We start from the raw sequence: 20,958 nt of genomic DNA on the forward strand, positions 1-20,958 counted from the left end.
TGATCAACTGTGCTGAACTGCTTCTCAATCTATATATGGTCACTGTTGTCATGTTCATTACGACTTATTTTAAGTTTCTATTTGGTGTGGTTTTGTTTTTGTTGTTTGCATTACTAGAAATTAGTTTGAGGGATTTGTCTTTCTCAAAAAAAAAAAAAAAGTTTGAGGGATTTGTAATGTAAAGTATAATATATGGAGTTCTTTGTTTTATGGGAACAAATGTCAGATCTTTGGAGTAACCATGCTTTAGTTAAAACTTAATTATCATTGTGATTCAAAGTCGGTCCCTTTAATTATCAGTTCAAATATCTACTTTTGCAAACCACCAAAGCATTTCATATATTTTGATTATTGGTAAGATATTCTAAAATTTGAGTCCATGGTTTCAAGGTAGCAATACGTTTATATCTTATGCCTGGTCAAAGCAAAATGATACAGGTGGTATTAGCTAGCGAGCAGACAAACTTTGTCAGGGTCGTTTATGTGTAAGATATTCTGATAAGATCTCAAAATCAAATTCAGAAAGGTTCTCTATAATGGATTACTCAATGATTTTCAATTGGATAACTATACATATCAATCAAGGGAGCTCACAGCTCCAGTGCTGATAAGTAAAAGAAAGTTTCAGAACGTATTTATCTTTGGACAATCTTTCCAAATTCCAACTTTGTCAAAATATTTGTATATTATGAGGCTTTCGAAGATTAAAAGGTTGGGACTTGTAGTAAATGAAGTTTTTGGAACACTAATTAATTACAATAGGATCCAGGCATGCAGTATTCTATATTTCTATTTGTGTATCTAGTGCAATGCATGGTCAATTTGATATATAGGGCACATTTTTCTTCATTATAAATTGTCTTTGTATAAAAAATATTTAATTTAATATTTAATTATAGGATTTTTTTACGAACATTTCTTCAAATGAATATTTAAGGGGAAAAAGGGGAAATTTCAGCATACACCATAAAAGATTGAAAACATAGAGAGATTAAAAAAAAAAAAAAAAAAAACAACGGAAAATAAAGTACTAATGATGCAAAATCATTTATAAAAATATTCTCTATATTCTCTATTCCTTTTGCTATAAATGTCAAAAAGAATAACTTTTATATAATCTTTAAAATTCAAAACGTAGCATTTAATATTGTTACACTTATGTTGAGTCATATCATCAGTCACGTCATCATTTTTTTTATTTATTTATTAATTTGTTGCTCTAATTTTTTGTTAATATTAAATATATTACCTACTAACCTTACAAATTCAACTTGGAAAATTTCTTTTTCTAGTAATATCTTGGTAGATTTTAACTACTTTATATATACTTTTCCTTTACACATTTATCTACTTTAATTTAGAAAGAATTCTTTCCACACTTTTCTTTTTCTTGATTACTCTTACTCAATTCATTGCCTTTCCCTTTCATAGATAGGAGAATAAAATATAAGCTATAAATGGTTACTTGGGCTATATGGGGTGCTCAAATTACGCTGATATATGAACCCACACAACTCCATTTTACCAGAATTTATAACTCGGACATGAAGCTGTTGACATACAACCAGCAAAATAATTTTGCATGCAAGACAAAGCTTTAAAGGGAAAATATTGTAGTACTTTCAATGCTTTGTAATGACTACTAAACAAATATGAAAAATTACATACCAAATTCTTAAAAAAGAAAAAAAAAATCTTTAAAATGACGTGTAAGGACTCAATTCGCGACGGCCCCAAAACAGTGTTGGGTTCGCACGTTGAGGGCCCAAACAATATAGTTTGTAGAACATGGGTTTGAAAGGCTAGGCCTTGGTCACTGAACGGTGGTTAGTCGTGATATTCATACAGAATTAAACCATGTTCGCTCGGGGAGTCTTTCTCCTTGAGACGATCTGGGAGGCTCTGGTTCTTGGCCTTTTTTCCCAGCCCTCTTCCTGGACTGTTTATTTTTCCTTTTATAGTAGCTTTCACTTCTCTCCCAACATCCACGTGTAGGTTCAACTTTCTAGGACTGATACTTGTCCCATCAGCCCATACCAGAGTGGTTGGGGGTGGTTGTAAAAGCTGAAAAGTATTGCTCTGTCTGACGCAGAGTGTTTAATGGCAGTAATGGCAGCCTTTCTTTTGTCCTTTGTAGCCATACTGTCCAGGACTCCTTTATCTATCGATGCGGATGTGTTCGGTTTTTCCCAAAACTGTTCCTACGCCGTTCTTGTCATTTCTTTTAGAAATGCCTTGGGGATGCCGAGGACAGAATCATCCTCGGCTATGTATCAAAGCTACTTGGACTTTCATTGTGTGTCATCGGCAATTCTTCTCCTCGGCTGGGGCCTTGGGTCCCAATGTAAAAGTGGGCCAGGGCCTCAAATTATTGGGCCCCACATGACGTATTTTCAATCCTTTTTACAATACATCAATAAATTTCTATCACTTACTTCCCCAAAAAAAAAAAAAGTTTGTGCACATGTAAATATGCCTGTAACTAAATTAATGTCTAGGAATATTGTTACTGATACATGCCTTCAAATTCGGTCCACTTTGGTTCATTCAGTCCATTCTATCTATTTGGGTCCATGTCAATCCATTTAGATCCACTTTGGTCCATTCTGTCCACGCAAGTTCTTCTGGTCCATTTTGGTCCACTTCAGTCTATTTCAATCCACTTAGTTTTATTTGGTCAATTTTGTCCACTTTGATCAATTTCGGTTCAAGATGACAAAAATTAATATTATTATTTTTAATTTTTTAATTTAATTTAAGACATTATGCTGCCTGTTTGTTTTATCTCTCTCAAATTGTCTTATTTAGTGTGCATTTGGCATTGTTTAAAAAACCAGTTTTTTTTACTATTTAGCTTATTTTTGCTACTATTCATGAGTCCCATTGCACTTTTTAATACTATTTATAGGCTCAATTATACTATTTCAGTTACCTTTTAACTTTATCTACAGTACTTTCAGTAAAAAGTTTTCAATTTTAACTAAATAAGAACTGTTCCCAAACATACACTTAATTATATATGTACATCCACTATATATATAGTTGGTAAATTTGTAATATGATAAAATTAGTGGCCATGAGCAACGAATTTGCTCAAGAAAATGGCATACGGATTGCATTTTCTGCCTTTCTTTTTTTAATTAACCTGCTGGAAGCACAGTTAATGAGTTAATGCCTTAAACGTCACATGTGGAGCTCATCATGGATCATTATAGATTTTTTATTTAATTAGTCATTTGGGTGCCCTTATGAACATTGATCAACTTTATTTAGCTAGGTACAAGCTAATTTTTTAACACACACGTACACACACACACACACACACACACACATATATATATATATATATATAAATTGTCAAAATTTAATAGTTGCAAAAAAATTAAAATGGTAATTACAAATTACTCACTCGTAGTATAGCGTGTTTACACCTTTTTTAGGTGAGATTTAAAAAGTTGCACTTTACCCCCAAATATTTATTAATCTTACTTTCATAATCTACCTCATTTTTTGTTGTTTATTAAACATATTATAGCCCATGTGACTCATAAATCAATTGTAAACTCATGTATTAAATAATATTGAGTTAGTCTATGATTAGTCTTGGATTAATCCAGGGTTCTCTAGCATAGATATAAACCCTAATTGGGTTCACTATAATTGAAGTGTTTAATATCAAACATGTAGCCATCAATGGCTTTTTACCATGGACATAGGCCATTAAGTTGATCCATATAAAACTTTTTGTTCACTCTCTTTTTCATGTTTCCAATCACCACTCAATCACTTGCTCTTTTTTTCATGCTTCCGCTCATCACTCAATCACACGGCAACTTTAACACTATTAAGGAACATATTATATTCTAGTCACTTAGGCTAAATCAATCACCAGAAGTCTTGTTGAAAGCTATATTGGAAGCTTAGTCATTTTTTTCTATGACTTCGCTAATTCGTTGATTAAGATGGGAAAGAAGTATAAGTCCTCTTACTGCATCAAGTGGAGAAATACACTAAATTAATTTTGCTACTAGTTAATCTGAATTGTAAGGTCAATCAAGTCACAATGAGGAGATTTTTCTCTTCACTTCTATAATGCTCTTTCGGAGATATATGTGGGGGTGAAGTTCGAGTCAGAATCCCTCAACTTAATAAGTACCAAGGAATATCCTAAGTTGGGTGACTTCCTTTAAGATGAGAGATAAGATATGGTTAAAGCATCAAAATTCAAAATCGACCTATGTAGCTATCAATTACCATAATACTTCCTATCAAAAAAAAGAAAAGAAAAAAAAGCCATAATACTAATACCAACAAAAAATTTAATGAACATTCTTTATGCACGACTAACTAAATTGGTTGACTTCCTTTAAATAAGATGAGATAAGATATGTACCAAATTGACAATATTTTTTTTTTTGGTTGTTGATATAATATAGACAGAAGACATAGAGGTTAAGGAAAGAGAGAATGAAAATACAAGACTTACAAATAAATTGACATATGTAGCTATCAATTACCATAATATTAATACCAATTAAATTTTTTAGTGAACATTCTTAATGCACGCCTTACTAAATTGTGCGCCAAAGTGGTTGTACGTAAAAAGCTTTATATTTTCCACAAGCACTAATGCTTCTGAGTGTGTTTTGATTTGATTGAAAAACTTGCAACAGAAGCTCACATTCTATTAATAATACCTGTTCAATCCACCATAGTATTCTTTCAATTAACTACAACTTTGCTAATATTTAAACGAATAATCTGTTAGGTTTACTTAACTATCAAGTGAAGTGCATTTTTTTGAACTCAGGCAAACACTGGTTGCAGCTGCCATACATCACTATCACTTAAATTATTTTTTAATAAATTATACAATTGTCAATTCTGTCGTGATCTTGGTTAAAAATTAAGGGATAAATTACGTATTTACTTCTTAACTTTTTATGTTGTCTTCTGTGTTAATTAAGTTCTTAACATTATTTTGGTATTATGTCAAAATGATTTCTGCCAATAAAAAATACTAGCATAACTAACAGCCAAAATAAAGTATTAATTTAATGCCGTATGACTGCCATGTCAGACATCACCTAACACTTAACTGTCCATCAAGACCATATAAATCACATTATCAGTTGTGTGGGAGCCATTGAAGTAACCATGAAGAAGTCTAACAGCTTTTATGGTTATTCTTTGATTATGGCTTTCTTTATGTTGTTCCTGGGTGCAAGGTCTCAGCTGACCCCATATTTTTATGAGAGAACTTGTCCAAATCTTCTCAATATTGTGAGGTATGAGGTGGAAAAAGCTTTCTTCAAGGAAATTCGTATGGCTGCCTCTTTGCTTCGGCTTCACTTTCATGATTGCTTTGTAAATGTGAGTTTGAGCATCAATTTTTTTGCCAACATTTCATTATGTCCATCAAAATTATTCTGTTATTTGTCTCTTTCATAACTTTTAAGTGGTGTTTTACTCTTGTTGTGAACAAAGAATTTCTCGTAAATTTACTTTTGATCATGAGAAAAATGCTACTTGGTCATAAAAGGGCTGATAAGTTTAATTAATGAAACTAATTATCCCAAGAATCAGCTGAGGACTTCGCATCTCAATTAATGCTTGTCAAATTAAGGAGAGATTTTTCATTTACAAAAGGGATTTTCAATTAGGATCCTCAAAATATTCCTTGGTACATTTGTTTATTTTTAAAGGTACTTTTTTGAATATGTGAGAAGTGGGAAGGCTTATGAAGGCCCTTTCAAGGTCTCTTAACTTAATTATTTTTGCCTTTAAACTCTTATGAGGCAAAAGTCATGGCCTCATTGTATAATAAAAATAATAATAATATTTTCTTTGCCCTTTCTAGGGTTGTGATGGATCAATACTATTGGATGTAAGTGATGGTGAGAAGGTTTCCTTTTCCAATTTAAACTCAGTTAGAGGATTTGAAGTTGTAGATGATATTAAAAGAGCTGTGGAATACGAATGTAGTGGTGTTGTATCTTGTGCCGATATATTAGCCATAGCTGCTCGAGATTCCGTTGTCATAGTAAGTTTTTTTCTTTATTATTATTATTACATATATTTGATCACTAGTAGAATAATATACAATTTGATATTTGATTTGGAGGCAACTTGAGAAGGATGAACTAGTTATTTATAAGGTTTATTTATTTATTTATTATGATTATATTGTTGCATTACATGCAAAACAGCCATTCGAATCCCAGTTCTCACTGCATAGGGGCCAAGAGCTTCTCAGCTTAATTAGTAGCACTTTTGGCCTTTCCATGACCTATGGGGAGGGCTCAGGTTCAATTCTTTAGGCTACATCCTTCTATTTAATGTAGTAAAAAAAGATTATCCATATGGGATGAGAGTTAGGTTTAAACCCTATACGGCTTAATTACCAAATTAACTTAATTATTCAATTCTTAACTGGGTAGTTAATTAATCAATATTCAAAGCACAATGCTCAATATTGATAAACACATTCAACAATATAAAGAATATACACCACAAATGCGCACACACAAAAATAGGTTCACGAAGTGAAAACCCAAATCAGAATGCTTTAGGAATATTAGGACCAACTCAACAAGTCCACCCAAAACTCCCCTGCAGGTTAACATCTCAAATTCTTTATGTATTAATTCTTTTTTTCATAAAAATATATATGTAAATTAATAATACAATTTGGACACAATTATATAATAAACTCTATAATTTAATATCATTTTTAAGTTACACTCTAAAGTATATGCACAAATGTTTATAATATGGTTTTAAAATGTAATAATTTAATTATTTTATGAGTTTAACAAAACCCCATATAAGTTGTACTTGGAATTACTCTAATTACTAAAAATTAGTGCATGAGAATTATATATAAGTGGAATTTTGATTATAGAAAAATGAAAACATGGCTTATTAGTATATATAACTAAAAAATAATATAATATAATGGATATGCTATCTTTTTATGGATTTTCTAACATTAAAACGCAGCTTAGTATTTACATAAGTAGTGTATTATCGTTAAAATTGGTCTTAAGTATTATAAGATTTGTCTATCTATGCTTCCATATGTATGGAGATACACATTAATTATAAAATATTGCCCTTCCTAAAGTTAAATTCTGGCCCGCCACTGTTGCCTTAGACCTTGAAAGTTACTTGCTGCCGCAAGCTGATATGCCCACTGCAAACTGAACCACAAAACTTCTAGTATAGAATATGCCTAAAAGTCTAGTGACACAAAATAGTTGACATAGCATAGTTAAAGTGGTGCCTATGATAGACTCAAGTGAAAGTGATATTGCTCTAATAACGACAAACCATTTAAACAATGATAAAAACATTGTGTCCCTAATATTACCCACAGAATATATTATATTGACTGAACTTTTTTAAGTACAAACTAATTTAATTAGCATGTATGTTCTGTGATGGTCTGCAGACTGGAGGACCAACGTGGAATGTTCTGTTGGGCAGAAGAGACGGATTTGTGTCAAGCAAAGCTGCAGCAAATATTTCAATTCCTTCTGCATTTGACTCACTGTATAATATCATTGCCAAGTTCAAAAAAGTAGGACTCGATGTAACCGATGTGGTATCCTTATCAGGTACTTAAGTTTCGCATAAAGTATTCTAAAAATTTGCTAACATAATACGTAATGTATTAACATGTTCTCACAACCAAAATCACCTTGATGACCTTAAATTAATAGTCTATGATATTTAAGGTTATTTCTCTTGTTTTAATTTGTAATCACACATCCTCTCTAGTATTCATGAGCCACATTATATGATTAAATTTATTTTTTCAATTGATGCTTTGAGCGTTTTGGTTTTTGTATAGGTTCTCATACAATTGGACTAGCTAGGTGTGCTGCCTTCAACAATAGGTTGTTCAACTTCGAACAAACGGGTCGTCCAGACAGTTCTATGGATGAACATATGCTGTTCCAGTTGCAACTTTTGTGCCCAAACGTTAGTAGCTATAGTGCTGACTTAGACTCGAAGATTGGAAACTTTACAACACCCCTAGATCGAGACTCACCAATAGGTTTCCCAACTAATGATTTTGACAACCATTACTTTCAGAACTTGCTCAATAGAAAGGCCCTACTTAGCTCCGACCAAGTTTTGTTGAATAGTTATGAAACTAAACGTTTGATTCAAGATTATAGCATTAGCACGGATCGTTTCTTTGATGACTTTGCCAAGTCCATGGTCAAGATGGGGAATATAAGTCCACCTCCTGGGTCCCGTGGACAGATACGCAAGAACTGCAGGAGAGTGAATTGATGATCAACTGTGCTGAACTTATCCAGGATTTGATGAAAATGAGAATAAGATATGTACTAAAATCTGCTTCTCAATCTATGGTCAGTGCCTTCATGTATATCATTATGACTTGTTTTAAGTTTCTATTGTGTGGTTTTGGTTCTGTTGTTTGCATTACTAGAAATAAGTTTGGGACATGTACAATGTGAAGTATAAAGTTCTCCATTGGTTTTAATGGGAACAAATGTAAGATATGTGGAGTAACCATGCTATTGTTAAAACTTAATTATAATTGTGATCCAAAGTCATCCCTTTAATTATAACTTCAAATATCTACTTTTGTAAACAACAAAAGCATTTCATAAGATTTTGATTATTGGTAAGATATTCTAAATTGAATCAATGGAAAGTTAGTTTCAAGGTAGCAATACCTTTAGATCTTATGCCCATATAATCTCATGGTCAAAACATAAGTTATATAATACAGTTTTATGTCATCTATATCCTATCTAAAAGTCAAAGCCTAACATTTAATGTTGAACCACATCATTAGTCATGTCACTATTTTTTACTATTGATTGCAGTCTAATACGGCCCAGTTCAGTCATTTCGGTCCAGTTCGGTACAGTTTGGTCCATATTTATCTATTCGGTCTATTTGGTCCAGTTTGGTCCATTCTGTCTATTTGGTTCAGTTCGGTCCATTCGGTCCAATTCTGTCTATTTGGTTCTATTTAGTTCAGTTCGGTCCATTCAGTCCAATTCTGTCTATTTGGTTCAGTTTTGTCCACTTTGATCCATTGCGGTCCATTTTGGTCCATTCGGTAATTAAAAATGAGAAAAGATAGGTTTGGGTTGAGAGTAACTATTCTAAAGACATCTTTAGTACTATTTGTTGTGCTATACCATCATAGCCCCAATAGTTGAGATTTGGAGGTGCGGCTTTTCCACTCCCATAAAGTAGAATTAATGCATTGCATTCTGTTTGTGTTTGAGAGAGAGAGAGAGAGAGAGAGAGTACATTAATGTATGTATGAAGCTTGTACTAATTTTATAACTATGAGATTTATATGGCCATGACTTGAAGTATAAATTCTGTTCATTGATATAGGGACTAAGATACTTTTTGGACCCTTGAATCATCAAATTCAATGATGCGTTCTTCAATAGTATGAATGGTCTTTTGATCCTTACTTTATCTCTTTCCATTAGGATGTGATGTCTCCAGACTTAAGTCCCCCTCCATTGGAATTGGAGAAAGGATGGTCAAAGAGGGAGAAGACATTAAGACGGCTCATTGTATAACATATGGCTGTGCCTTCAAGCTCATATAACTTCATCTATTTTAAAGGTGACGTGAATTTAATATAAAAAACAAAAGGATGCAGATTGCTATCCAAAAATGTCGAAAAGCATAAAAATTAATATATCTTTGATGATAGATAAGAGAACAACATTTAACGTCGACAAACTTGATGATACATAGTCATACCCTTTTAAACAACAAGAAAAATTATTCCAAACAAAAAAATAAAGCACAAAACACCAAAGAACAAGGAGATATGGTAATGTAGTACTCTTAATGAATGTCATCCTCAAGGCGTGGGAGGAGCTAGACCAGCCTTAAGAGCTTCAATGGTGGTAGTATTGGTCTTGAAGGATTTAGCCAAGACAACATCGTCAATGCCAGTAGTGAACAAAGTGTTGGGAATTGAAACGGTTCCAGCATTTGCACTCCCAAATGCTGCAATCGCTGCAACAGGTATTTGTGCATCAGCATTGTATGGAAGTGCACAAGTCCCTTTGGGAACACAAAGATATCACCCGTTGGTAGTGTCTGAGTAAAGAGCTTATTGGTTGTATCGACAAACCCGACTTGAAGGGTACCTCCAACCACGAAAAGAAGCTCAGAAGCACGAGGATGAATGTGGGGTGGGTTAGTTGTGCCAGCTGGGTATTCAAGGACAGCTTAAGAAACACTCTGCCCATTGATAGCAGAGAACTTAGCCAAGCTTACTTTCGAGACTTTGAGGGTTGTGGAAGGGCCTCCCTTAAAAAGGTCACGCAAGCCAGTGAATGTGAAGAAATTCTCATCAACGTTGGTGACATTTGGGGGGACTATAAAATCAGTGAAGATTTCTGGGTCTCCAGCCATTGCCAGTTGGATGATGGCAAATGAAGAAATTAGTAGTGAGAAGAATTTCATGGTGAAAGTTTTAGAGGCCATGGAAGAGAGAAACTTGAGGTATATAGGAAAAAACTAATATAATACTTTGATGATAGTTTATTATGTGGTGCAATGAGGTTATTTGGATTTGATAGAAGGGCCAGTATTTTATAGGGTGTTGTTATGCGTATTTTCAATCCTTCTGCAGTCCTTATTGAATCAACAGCTAGAGATGGAAACTATGAAGCCATTCTTGTTGTAGCTGCAGGCAGTAGTCTGGGTTTGTCGTTTGCTCGTACACGACACCCACAAAATACTAAACTTTTCTCATCTTTGATAATTGATAATACAATAACTATGAACTACATGCTCTCTGCTACCCCTTGAAGCGATATTATTAGGGTGATATCTTTAAAATGAAGGCCCTAAATTTAGTGTTAAAATGAAAGTCAATAAATATCATAAATACTAAATTGTTCAAGCATTGATCATTTTCTTGTTGAATAAGCATATGCTTTTTCAAAAGCAACTTGATAAACTTATTTTTTTTCATATACAGTAAACGCTATAACTAATATTTTTTAAGTATTCACTAAAATATGCTAATATTGTTTTTTTTTTTTTCCTTTTTAATTTTATAATTCTATAGTTCTAAAAGGGGAGATTTAAATCATGGACATTTATGTTGAAAGTATGAGCTAGAGATTTCCCAAAAAGTCTTTAAACAAAAGGAATGAGCGCTTTGCTCTAGTAAAGATGCACAAGAGAAATTCACCAAATTAGGAACATAAAAAAGAATTAGTCAAGCTAAGGAATGAGGGCTTTGCTCTAGTGAAGATGCACGAGAGAAATTCACCAAATTAGGGACATAAAAAAGAATCAATCAAGCTACATGGCTCTTAACAAATCTATGCTAATAATTAACACTAACTAAATTATATTGAAATTCTTTTATTTGGATTAATTATATTTAATTATTTTTGTTCGTGAACTTATAAAAAGTTTATTCACCAACCATGTATTGTTAAAAATTTAATACTTTTTACTACAAAATGAACTATTTATATTATCAATAAATTACAAATAAATACAAATAAATATTTGATATTTTGTGAGCTAATTTACAAATCTACATAATCTATATAATTCCAGGGCTATATAAGTATATTAAATATATTTATAGCATACCTATAAATATATAATAATATATATTTAAATTGAGCCTTCATGAGCTTGTCATAGCTAAAAGTCAAAGCATAATATTTAATATTACTACACTCTTATTGAGTCACATTATTAGCTACGTCACTATTTTTTATTGATTTGTTCCTCTAATTTTTTTGCTAATATTAAAAAAAAAAAAAAAAGAGTAATGAATTGAAGTAAGAGCAATGAAGAAAAAGAAAAGTGTGGAAAGAGTTATCTCTAAATTAAAATAGATGAAGTTGTAAAGAAAAAGTATATATAAAGTTAAAACCTTCCAATATATTATTAGGAAAAAAACAAACGTGCAAGATAAATGTGTGAAGTCAATCGGTTAATATATTTAATATTATCAAAAAACTAGAGGAGCAAATCAATTAAAAAAAAACTGTGATGTGGCCGATGATTTAGTCCATTCAGTCTAATTTGTTCTATTTGGTCCATTTTAGTCTAATGCAATCCATTCTATCCACTTCAGTCTAATTCAGTCCATTTGGTTCATGTCGGTCCATTTTAGTCTAATTAAGTCTATTTCGGTCCAATTTAGCTCATTCGGTCTAATTCTATCCATTTGGTTCAATTTAGTCCAATTAGGTCCATTTGGTATACTTTGGTCCACTTCATTCCATGTCGGTCTAATTTAGTCTATTTCAATCTATTTTAGTCCAATTCAGCCAAGTAAAGAATTTTGAAGATCCAGTATTCTAGTATATGTAAGCAATCAAATCAAGCCATGTTAATTCTCTTATTTTCTCTTTCCTTCTCTACATTATTTTATTTTAACCCTTAGATTTAGTCTCAGTGATTTGCATGTTAGATTAGGTCATTTATTGGGGTTCAAGTGATAATTCAACGGTAATAGTATTTTTCTTTGATTCGAATCCCACTTCTTCCTCTCCCCGCCACTATCTATCTATCAAGATCATGCAATTCATTATTTATATCCAGTGAACATTCACTTCACTCAGTAGGTATATCCGTACCTTGTTATGCAATGATTTCAATCAAATGTTCAAGAGAGTCATGATCTATATCATTCTCATTTCACATGTCATGGCAACTTAGATGGTGGTTCATCTATATGTTAAAACCTAGCTAGTACGTACGTACTGAGTGTGCTTTTAGCAGGTCAAATGCAGTGAGTGTGTTATGTGTGACACATGGACTACCATGTAAACATTTTGTAGCTTGGTCAGTTGTTCAATCAAAATGTCAAACCCCATATAACAACAATCAAATCAACAACTCTAATTGGATACTACGGAATATGCTAACTAAGATGAGACAAGTAAAATTAATTAGAGCATTAAAAATGACGGGCCAAAATATTCAATAAATTGAAGGAAATAGAAAATAGAGTAGAAATGTAAAAGAGAGAGGGAGGACACTAGGATTACCTGGTTCGGCCTAGTGGCCTATGTCTATGGTGTAAAATCTTAAACAGTTACACAAAGAAACTTTAATATATATGGTATGTATAAGAGCTATAGGGTCTAGGGTTAGCCCTAAATAGACTTAATCTACACTAAGTTGGGCAACTTGAACCAATGCATAATAAACCACTATAATAATATTATCTTTAACAAAACACAGCCATCCATCTAAGTTACCAGAATGCTAATACTGACAAAATTTAAATCTTAAACATTCTTAATGCACGCATAACTAAATCGTGCGCCCAAGTGGCAGCAAAAAGCTTTAGTCCTTCCACAAGCACTAATGCTTCTGAGTGTGTTCTGATTCATGAACTTGCACGAGAAGGTCATTTTCTATGCATTCAGATAACAATGAATCCACTACTCTTTCAATAAAATTAATATAGTGTCGGAAATATTAAAACTACTAATATGTGGGGTTTATTTAAGTATCAAATTCAGAGCAGTATTGAATTCAGGCAGACACTATCTGCAGCAGCCATACATCATCAGCACTTACAAAGTAATCAATTATATTATAACAGATTATAAACTTGCTAAGGCACACATTGTCTCGGCTATAAATTAAGCTTGCAAGATGTTGCATGCATCAGGGCCTTAACACTCAAATTACATTATTTTTTTGAGTATCTTTGCATCCCTCGACTACTTGTGTGGAAGCTATTGAAACAATCATGAAGAAGTCTGATAGCTTCTATGGTTATTCTTTGATTTTGGCTTTCTTTATGTTATTCCTTGCTGCAAGGTCTCAACTGATTACAGATTTTTATAAGACCTCATGTCCAAATCTCATGGCTATTGTGAGGAGAGAGGTTCAAAATGCTATCAAGATTGAAATGCGAATGGCTGCCTCTTTGCTTCGGCTTCACTTCCATGATTGCTTTGTGAATGTAAGTTTATGCGACAAATTTCCTTTATCAACATTTCTTTAATGTCCATCAAAACTATCCTGTTAGTTGTCTATTTCAATACCTTAATAGGTGTTTTCAGCATACTTGTTTCATGACTCATGACAAAGATACCCCTAGGTCATGAAGGGGTTTATAATTTTTAGGTATCGAAACTAATTATTCCGAGAGTTATTTGAAGAACTCAAAGAAACCCCTTGATTAATGCTTGTCAAATTAAGGAGTTTCTCATTTCCAAAAGGGAGTTCAACAAGGACACTCAAAGTATTTGTTGGTATTCTTGTTTATCCGAAAAGTACTTTCTCTTTTAAATATATCAGAAGTGGATATGCCTATGAAGCCATTTACCACATTTTTAACTTCCTTTTCTCTTTAACTTTTTGGGGCAACTTAATGGCCTCATTGCATCATAAATAATTAGTAACATTTTCTCTGCCTTTAATGTATAGGGTTGTGATGCATCAATACTATTGGATGTAAGCGATGGTGAGAAGTTTGCCGGTCCCAACTTAAATTCAGTTAGAGGATTCGATGTTGTAGATAATATCAAAACCTCCGTGGAGAGTGCATGTCCTGATGTTGTATCATGTGCTGATATAGTAGCCATAGCTGCAAGAGATTCAGTGCTCTTAGTAAGTTTAAATTTTTTTTTCCTGGTTGACATATATATATATATATATATATGATCACTATTCACTAGTTCACTACTCACCAGTATACATATCAACTTCAGGTTCAGAAAAATTAAATGATGGTCATTTATAATTGCTATTATTATAGTATTAAAGAATAAATGTGGTCTGCCTTGATTAATTTGTTCAGGTATATATGTATTGTCGACCCTAAAATTTTTATGACCGATACAATTAGTTGTTATTGTTTTTGGTATATTATTGCAGCAATATGCTAAACAGCACATTAGAATCAGTAGAATAATATTAGAGAAATATTTAATTTCGGAGGAACTTCCAAGTACACGCAAAAGTCTTATGAAATCTGAGTTCAAAATTATCTTTCAACATTTATCATCATGTTTTGTAATGGTTTGCAGAGTGGAGGACCCACATGGAAGGTTCTGTTGGGCAGAAGAGATGCGCTAGTGGCAAATCAATCGGGAGCAAATACTGGGCTTCCTTCTCCATTTGACAACCTGGGTAATATCACTCTTAAGTTTGCAAATGTAGGCCTCAATCTCAAAGATGTGGTGTCCTTATCAGGTACTTGTTACATAAATTACACTATAAATTTAACTAACATAATATGCAAATATTGAAGAATGTTAAGCAAAAGTTTTCTCAGATTTACCCAACTAAAATAGCCTTCATAATTCCATCAAAAAAATATATATTTCCTTCATAATCATAAGGGTAGTAATGTTTGATTTTGATTTTTCAATTTTTAAACATTCAATTCTGGTCCTTCAAAATTTTAAAATATAGTCCATCCATCTATTTTTCTATTTGCGTGACTAAGGAATGTTAGAGCACTCATATTAAAGGACCCCATATTTAAAGGAACTAAAATTAAACAAAAATGGATGGAAAGCAATAAATAAATGGAAAAAATTATAAAGGGATCGGTCAAACTAAATTGTTACATTTTAAAATTTGAAAGAACAAAATCAAACATTTTAAAATAAGGGACCAAAATCAAACAAACTCCATACTTGAAGGACCAAAAATTCAGTTTACCCTAAGATTAATTAAAATTCTTATATGTTAGTCCCTGTTACAATATTATAGCTAGCCATCAGAATTCATGAGATGGCACTAATTAATTCTTGGTTCATACAATTCTCTAATATATGACAAACCACTAATTAAATGATTAGATTCTTTGATTGATGCATTGTATAGGAGGTCATACAATTGGGCTATCTAGGTGTCTTCTCTTCAGCAATAGGTTGTTCAACTTCACCGGAACAGGCACTCCAGACAGTACTTTGGATACAATTATGTTGTCCGATTTGCAAAAGATATGCCCAGTGAATGGTGATGCAAACAAGACAACATTCCTGGATCGAAACTCAAATGATTTGTTTGACAACAACTACTTTCAGAACTTGCTCAATGGAAAGGGTCTTCTTAGTTCTGACCAAATTTTATTCTCTAGTGATGAGGCCAAAACGACAACCCAAAGTTTGGTCCAAAGTTACAGCACTAACTCTGATCTTTTCTTTGCGGACTTTGCTAATTCCATGATCAAGATGGGGAGTATAAGTCCACTTACTGGGTCTAGTGGACAGATCAGAAAGAACTGTAGGGTTGTGAACTCATAAATTGTGCTGAAGATAACAAGGATTGGATGGGAAAAAAAAAGATTTGTACTAAAGTCTGCTACTCGTTGTATGGTCAGCGTAGTCATGTATCATAGTGACATATTTTAAGTCTCTATAGTGTGGTTTTATTGCTGGCTTTTTTCTAACTGGTTCTCCAGAATCCTGTAGCCAATGATTTTCCATTTGATAACGGCATAGAGAAACTGTGAAAGCTCACATCTTCGATCAGTTTTTTTATGGCAGTGTGAAAGTTTTCATACAATTTATTGAAATTTAAAATTAATCAATTCGCATGCGCACAAACAATAAAATCTTGGTCTTGCACTTAGGACATTTATTAATGGATTATTTTAAAAAAAATTTAATACTATTTTTATGGAAAATATAAAATTTATGGAAAAAAAATGTTTCCTAAAAAATTTTAAAAAATAAAAGGTTGGCATTACAATAACGTGGTTCAATTAACTCTATGCTTTAATGTTAAATACTTAAATCTACTATCAACCGCGTTCCAAATCTTAAAAACACCATATTCATAGATTCTCACAAGTACAAATCAAGTCAAATCCCCAAGATATTCACAGGACAAATGCTATTTTCATTCTTCACTCTTCAGTCTCTTCCACACACAAAAGTTACACAAATATATAGGGACTGCCCCCAAGGATACTTAGTTTCATACCAATGTGGGACTAACACTCTTAATGAGAATTAATATATCCTGGTGGAGGAAAAAGATATTGATTATTGACGCTGATTGATCAACAACAGTCGTCAAAGTGCTGGAGAGAGAGAGATGGAGAGAGGTTTGGCCAAGACTAGAAGTATAATTTTAATGAGATATAGGGACTAAGATACTTTTTGGACCCTTGAATCATCAAATTCAATGATGTGTTCTTCAATAGTATGAATGTTCTTTTGAACCTTACTTTATCTCTTTCCATTGGGATGTGATGTCTCCAGACTCAAGTCCCCCTCCATTGGAATTGGAGAAAGGATGGTCGAAGAGAGAGAAGACGTTAAGCTGGCTCATTGTTTAACATATAGTGGTGCCTTCAAGCTCATATAACTTCATCTATTTTAAAGAGACGCGAATTTAAAAAAGAAAAATTGGATGCAAATTGCTATCCAACAATGCCGAAAAGCATAAAGATTAATATATCTTTGATGATAGATAAGAGAACTTCATTTAATGTTAATAAACTTGATGATACATAGTCATACCCTTTCAAACAATAAGGAAAATTATTCCCAAAAAAAAAAAAAAAAAACACAAAACACCAAAGAACAAGGAGATATTGTAACGTTGTACTCTTAATGAATGCTATCCTCAAGGCATGGGAGGAGCAAGACCAGACTTAAGAGCTTCTATGGTGGTAGTATTGGTCTTGAAGGATTTAGCCAAGACAACATCGTCAATGCCAGTAGTGAACAAAGTGATGGGAATTGAAACGGTTCCAGCATTTGCACTCCCAAATGCTGAAATCGCTACAACAGGTATTTGTGCATCAGCATTGTACTGGAAGTGCACAAGTCCCTTTGGGAACACAAAGATATCACCCGTTTGTTGTCACGCCCCAAACCCCAAAGGATTTGAAGCATGAGAAAGACATCTCAAAGTACCTGTAGATTTTTTTTTTTTTTTCTTTCCTTTTTGACAATCCAATCCACAAAATTATATCAAGTTCTAATATCAAGGATTATCATAATAATTCCATTGAATATATTCTCAGAGTAAGTCAGAGCTCTAAGAAATAATTACAAAGACCATTGGCCACAAAAGAATAGAGGTCTGAATAATTAATTACATATCATCAGCTTGTCTCATCAGTGGGAAATAACATCATAGCCACTATAATATACAAAAGAATGAGTCAAGCCTATTCTAAGATGTACATCATCTAATATACCCATTACCAAAGTTCAGCCTCCATTAGTAGTTAGTCTAACTACTATTAGCCACCAAAAAGCTGTCTCAAAAGACCGTTGCCTACTCTGAAATGTTATAAAATAATGGGATGAGACAGAGCCCAGTAAGTAGCATAATTAAAGGGGGTGGGGGAAATGCAAGTTTCATGATGGTAACAATTTACAAATCATGCTTTTAATTCGGGAGTTTCCAAATAGTTTCTACAAAACCATTTCCCAAAAATAATATGACAAGAATGAATAAATTGACACAGCACAAAGCTTCTCAAAATGTTCTCATGAGATTACATACTATATATTCCTCAAAATATCTCAACATGAAACTACTTACTATACTGTGAGCAATAACAACACCGTTCCAAACCAGAAAATCTAACCCAAGGCCACATGATAATCGCCGACACAAAGCCAGAACTCATTGCCGACACAAAGCCGGAACTAAATTGCCGAGACAAAGTCGGAACTCATCGCCGACACAAAGCCGGAACTAATAACCATCACAAAGACGGGTGCTAAGATACTAATGTCACACAGACTATAGTATCTAGCTAGGTAATCACCGAGTAATCACATGTCACAGCACATGGGTAGAACATAAAGAGCTCACATAACTTTAATTCAAAATACATAATTCACTTCTAAGTAGTTTCATAAAATATTTGAATGCCCAAGATATTCACAAGGTTCTCAAAGCCTTCAACTTATTTCTTGCCCAAGAGATTTTGTATTAACTTCCCAAATAACATAGGCCAAGATAAAGCATCTTTATATTTTTGCAAATAATGCAATAAATCCATAATACGCATTTTCTAGAATTTAATCAAAGATGCTAGTCTTTTCTTTGCTAACAAATCATGCAAATCCCCCATATGCAATAAGAATATGCATTTTCATATATAATCATATATAGTAGGGTCATAACACAACACCTTTTAGAAAAACATAGTTCCACCATTAATTTTCCAAAATGTGTTTGACCCAAAAATAATGTTTATGCAACGTGATTATTTTTTCCAAAATTCTCATTAAAAGCTACTTACCTCGCAACCCGCAAAAAAACTAATTTTCCAAGCTCCAAAAGAAATTAGCTAGAACCTAAAACAATAACAAGCAAACCTATCAAAATAAGTATAAAGCTTGAAATTGTATCTAACTACATATTAGGAATTGCCAAATAAGCACTAAATTAGGCAAGCCTAGATTTAGCCTCACAAATAATATTTTCCATCTCCAAAGTTTCTCAACCAATTACTTTACAAGACATAGACTCCCATTATACTTATGAATCATACAAGGTATTATTTCTAACATCAAAACCTCAATAATTTATAAATAGTTTCCACAAGGTTTTCACAACATCATCAAGAGACCCATGACACCAAAATCACAATATCCTTTCAAACAAACAATTTAGATCTTTAACTAGCTCTAAATAAACCATAAAATTATATTCACAATTTATTTCACAAGATATACCTCAAAACTCCTAAATTTTCACCATAACAAGCCTTAGATACCCAACATTGTAAAAAACATGAACTCACTCAACAAATACATCCACCAAGACCAAAACCCATATGTATAACACATGAATATCATTTTCAAAACTCTTAAATCACATGAAAATCATTATTAAAGCTTGGGTAAAATAACCTCAAATAAGAACATAATACTCATCAAAAGAGATTAAAACTTTTACCTCAATTAACTTATGTGAAGGTGTGATGTTCTTGAGGATTTTCTAGTGATTTTGCTGGAAAAAATGGTAGAGGTGATGATGAGGAATGTACCGGTGGGAGGGCGAGGGAGAGGAGTGTGTGTGTTGTATGTTGTGTTGACTGAAAAAGAAAAAGAAAAGGAGAACAAGAGTGAGAGTGACCGGCCAAAGAGAGAAAAGAGGGAGTGGATTGTGTGATGGGCAGTGGGGTTAGGTGGGGAGCACGTGGGAACCAACAATCTGATCTTCTTCTTCTTCTTCTTTCTTTTTTTTTTTTTTAACTGATGGGACGTTACATTTGTAGTGTCTGAGTAAAGAGCTTGTTGGTTGTATCAACAAACCCGACTTGAAGGGTACCTTCAACCACGAAAAGAAGCTCAGAAGCACGAGGATGAACGTGGGGTGGGCTAGTTGTGCCAGCCGGGTATCCAAGGACAGCATAAGAAACACTCTGCCCATTGAGAGTAGAGAACTCGGCCAAGATTACTTTCGAGACTTTGAGGGTTGTGGAAGGGCCTCCCTTGAAAAGGTCACGCAAGCCAGTGAATGTGAAGAAATTCCCATCAACGTTGGTGACATTTGGGAGGACTATAAAATCAGTGAGGATGTCTGGGTCTCCAGCCATTGCCATTTGGATGATGGCAAATGAAGAAATTAGAAGTGAGAAGAATTTCATGGTGAAAGTTTTAGAGGCCAGGGAAGAGAGAAACTTGAGGTATATAGGAAAAAACTAATATGGTACTTTGATGATAGTTTATTATGTGGTACAATGAGGTGATTTGGGTTTGATAGAGAAGGGCCAGTATTTGTAGGGTGATGTTATGTTATGAAAGGAATAAAGGTAATCGTATTTTCAATCCTTCTGCAGTCCTTATTGAAATCAACAGCTAGAGATGGAAACTATGAAGCCATTCTTGTTGTAGCTGCAGGCAGTTGTCTGGGTTTGTCGTTGGCTTGTACACGACACCCACAAAGTACTAAACTCTTCTTATCTTTGATAATTGATAATACAATAACTATGAACTACATGCTCTCTGC

The 20,958-nt window shown here is 33.3% G+C and overlaps 4 protein-coding genes and 1 long non-coding RNA gene across 5 annotated transcripts; 2 read left to right on the top strand and 3 right to left on the bottom strand.

Moving 5' to 3' along the window:
* Window positions 1-5,157: 5,157 nt before the first annotated feature.
* On the top strand, window positions 5,158-8,304 carry LOC115976525 (peroxidase 59-like). The gene is made up of 4 exons (XM_031097884.1): window positions 5,158-5,373; window positions 5,861-6,043; window positions 7,454-7,619; window positions 7,856-8,304. Exons 1-4 carry the CDS (start codon window positions 5,158-5,160, stop codon window positions 8,302-8,304), a joined length of 1,014 nt encoding a protein of 337 aa, XP_030953744.1.
* Window positions 8,305-9,877: 1,573 nt separating this feature from the next.
* LOC115994861 (germin-like protein 9-3) lies at window positions 9,878-10,437 on the bottom strand. The gene is made up of 2 exons (XM_031119170.1): window positions 10,263-10,437; window positions 9,878-10,083 (listed from the first exon to the last, which is right to left on the bottom strand). The coding sequence occupies exons 1-2, from the start codon at window positions 10,435-10,437 to the stop codon at window positions 9,878-9,880; spliced, it is 381 nt and encodes a 126-aa protein (XP_030975030.1).
* Window positions 10,438-13,762: 3,325 nt separating this feature from the next.
* Window positions 13,763-16,274, top strand: LOC115977798 (peroxidase N-like). The gene is made up of 4 exons (XM_031099825.1): window positions 13,763-13,978; window positions 14,446-14,628; window positions 15,048-15,213; window positions 15,853-16,274. Exons 1-4 carry the CDS (start codon window positions 13,763-13,765, stop codon window positions 16,272-16,274), a joined length of 987 nt encoding a protein of 328 aa, XP_030955685.1.
* Window positions 16,275-17,586: 1,312 nt separating this feature from the next.
* Window positions 17,587-20,596, bottom strand: LOC115977852 (germin-like protein 9-3). Its single transcript, XM_031099879.1, has 2 exons — window positions 20,217-20,596; window positions 17,587-17,836 (listed from the first exon to the last, which is right to left on the bottom strand). Exons 1-2 carry the CDS (start codon window positions 20,594-20,596, stop codon window positions 17,605-17,607), a joined length of 612 nt encoding a protein of 203 aa, XP_030955739.1. The 3' UTR covers window positions 17,587-17,604.
* Window positions 18,064-20,136, bottom strand: LOC115977860. The gene is made up of 2 exons (XR_004088606.1): window positions 19,903-20,136; window positions 18,064-18,269 (listed from the first exon to the last, which is right to left on the bottom strand). It is a non-coding gene; the product is annotated as an uncharacterized LOC115977860 (long non-coding RNA).
* Window positions 20,597-20,958: the final 362 nt, after the last annotated feature.

The sequence above is a fragment of the Quercus lobata genome, chromosome 1, assembly GCF_001633185.2.
Source record: "Quercus lobata isolate SW786 chromosome 1, ValleyOak3.0 Primary Assembly, whole genome shotgun sequence".
In the NCBI taxonomy this organism is placed as follows: domain Eukaryota; kingdom Viridiplantae; phylum Streptophyta; class Magnoliopsida; order Fagales; family Fagaceae; genus Quercus; species Quercus lobata.

Excerpts from the sequence above, each read along its gene's own strand:
- LOC115994861 (XM_031119170.1), bottom strand. The coding sequence starts at position 10,437 with ATGGCTGGAGACCCAGAAATCTTCACTGATTTTATAGTCCCCCCAAAT. Across the intron at positions 10,084-10,262 it reads CTCTGCTATCAATGGGCAGA|GGACTTGTGCACTTCCATAC; the intron begins GTGTTTCTTAAG and ends GTGTTCCCAAAG.
- LOC115977798 (XM_031099825.1), top strand. The coding sequence starts at position 13,763 with ATGAAGAAGTCTGATAGCTTCTATGGTTATTCTTTGATTTTGGCTTTC. Across the intron at positions 14,629-15,047 it reads CAAGAGATTCAGTGCTCTTA|AGTGGAGGACCCACATGGAA; the intron begins GTAAGTTTAAAT and ends AATGGTTTGCAG. Across the intron at positions 15,214-15,852 it reads AGATGTGGTGTCCTTATCAG|GAGGTCATACAATTGGGCTA; the intron begins GTACTTGTTACA and ends TGCATTGTATAG.
- LOC115976525 (XM_031097884.1), top strand. The coding sequence starts at position 5,158 with ATGAAGAAGTCTAACAGCTTTTATGGTTATTCTTTGATTATGGCTTTC. Across the intron at positions 5,374-5,860 it reads TTCATGATTGCTTTGTAAAT|GGTTGTGATGGATCAATACT; the intron begins GTGAGTTTGAGC and ends TGCCCTTTCTAG. Across the intron at positions 7,620-7,855 it reads CGATGTGGTATCCTTATCAG|GTTCTCATACAATTGGACTA; the intron begins GTACTTAAGTTT and ends GTTTTTGTATAG.
- LOC115977852 (XM_031099879.1), bottom strand. The coding sequence starts at position 20,596 with ATGAAATTCTTCTCACTTCTAATTTCTTCATTTGCCATCATCCAAATG. Across the intron at positions 17,837-20,216 it reads TTTACTCAGACACTACAAAT|GGGTGATATCTTTGTGTTCC; the intron begins GTAACGTCCCAT and ends GTGACAACAAAC.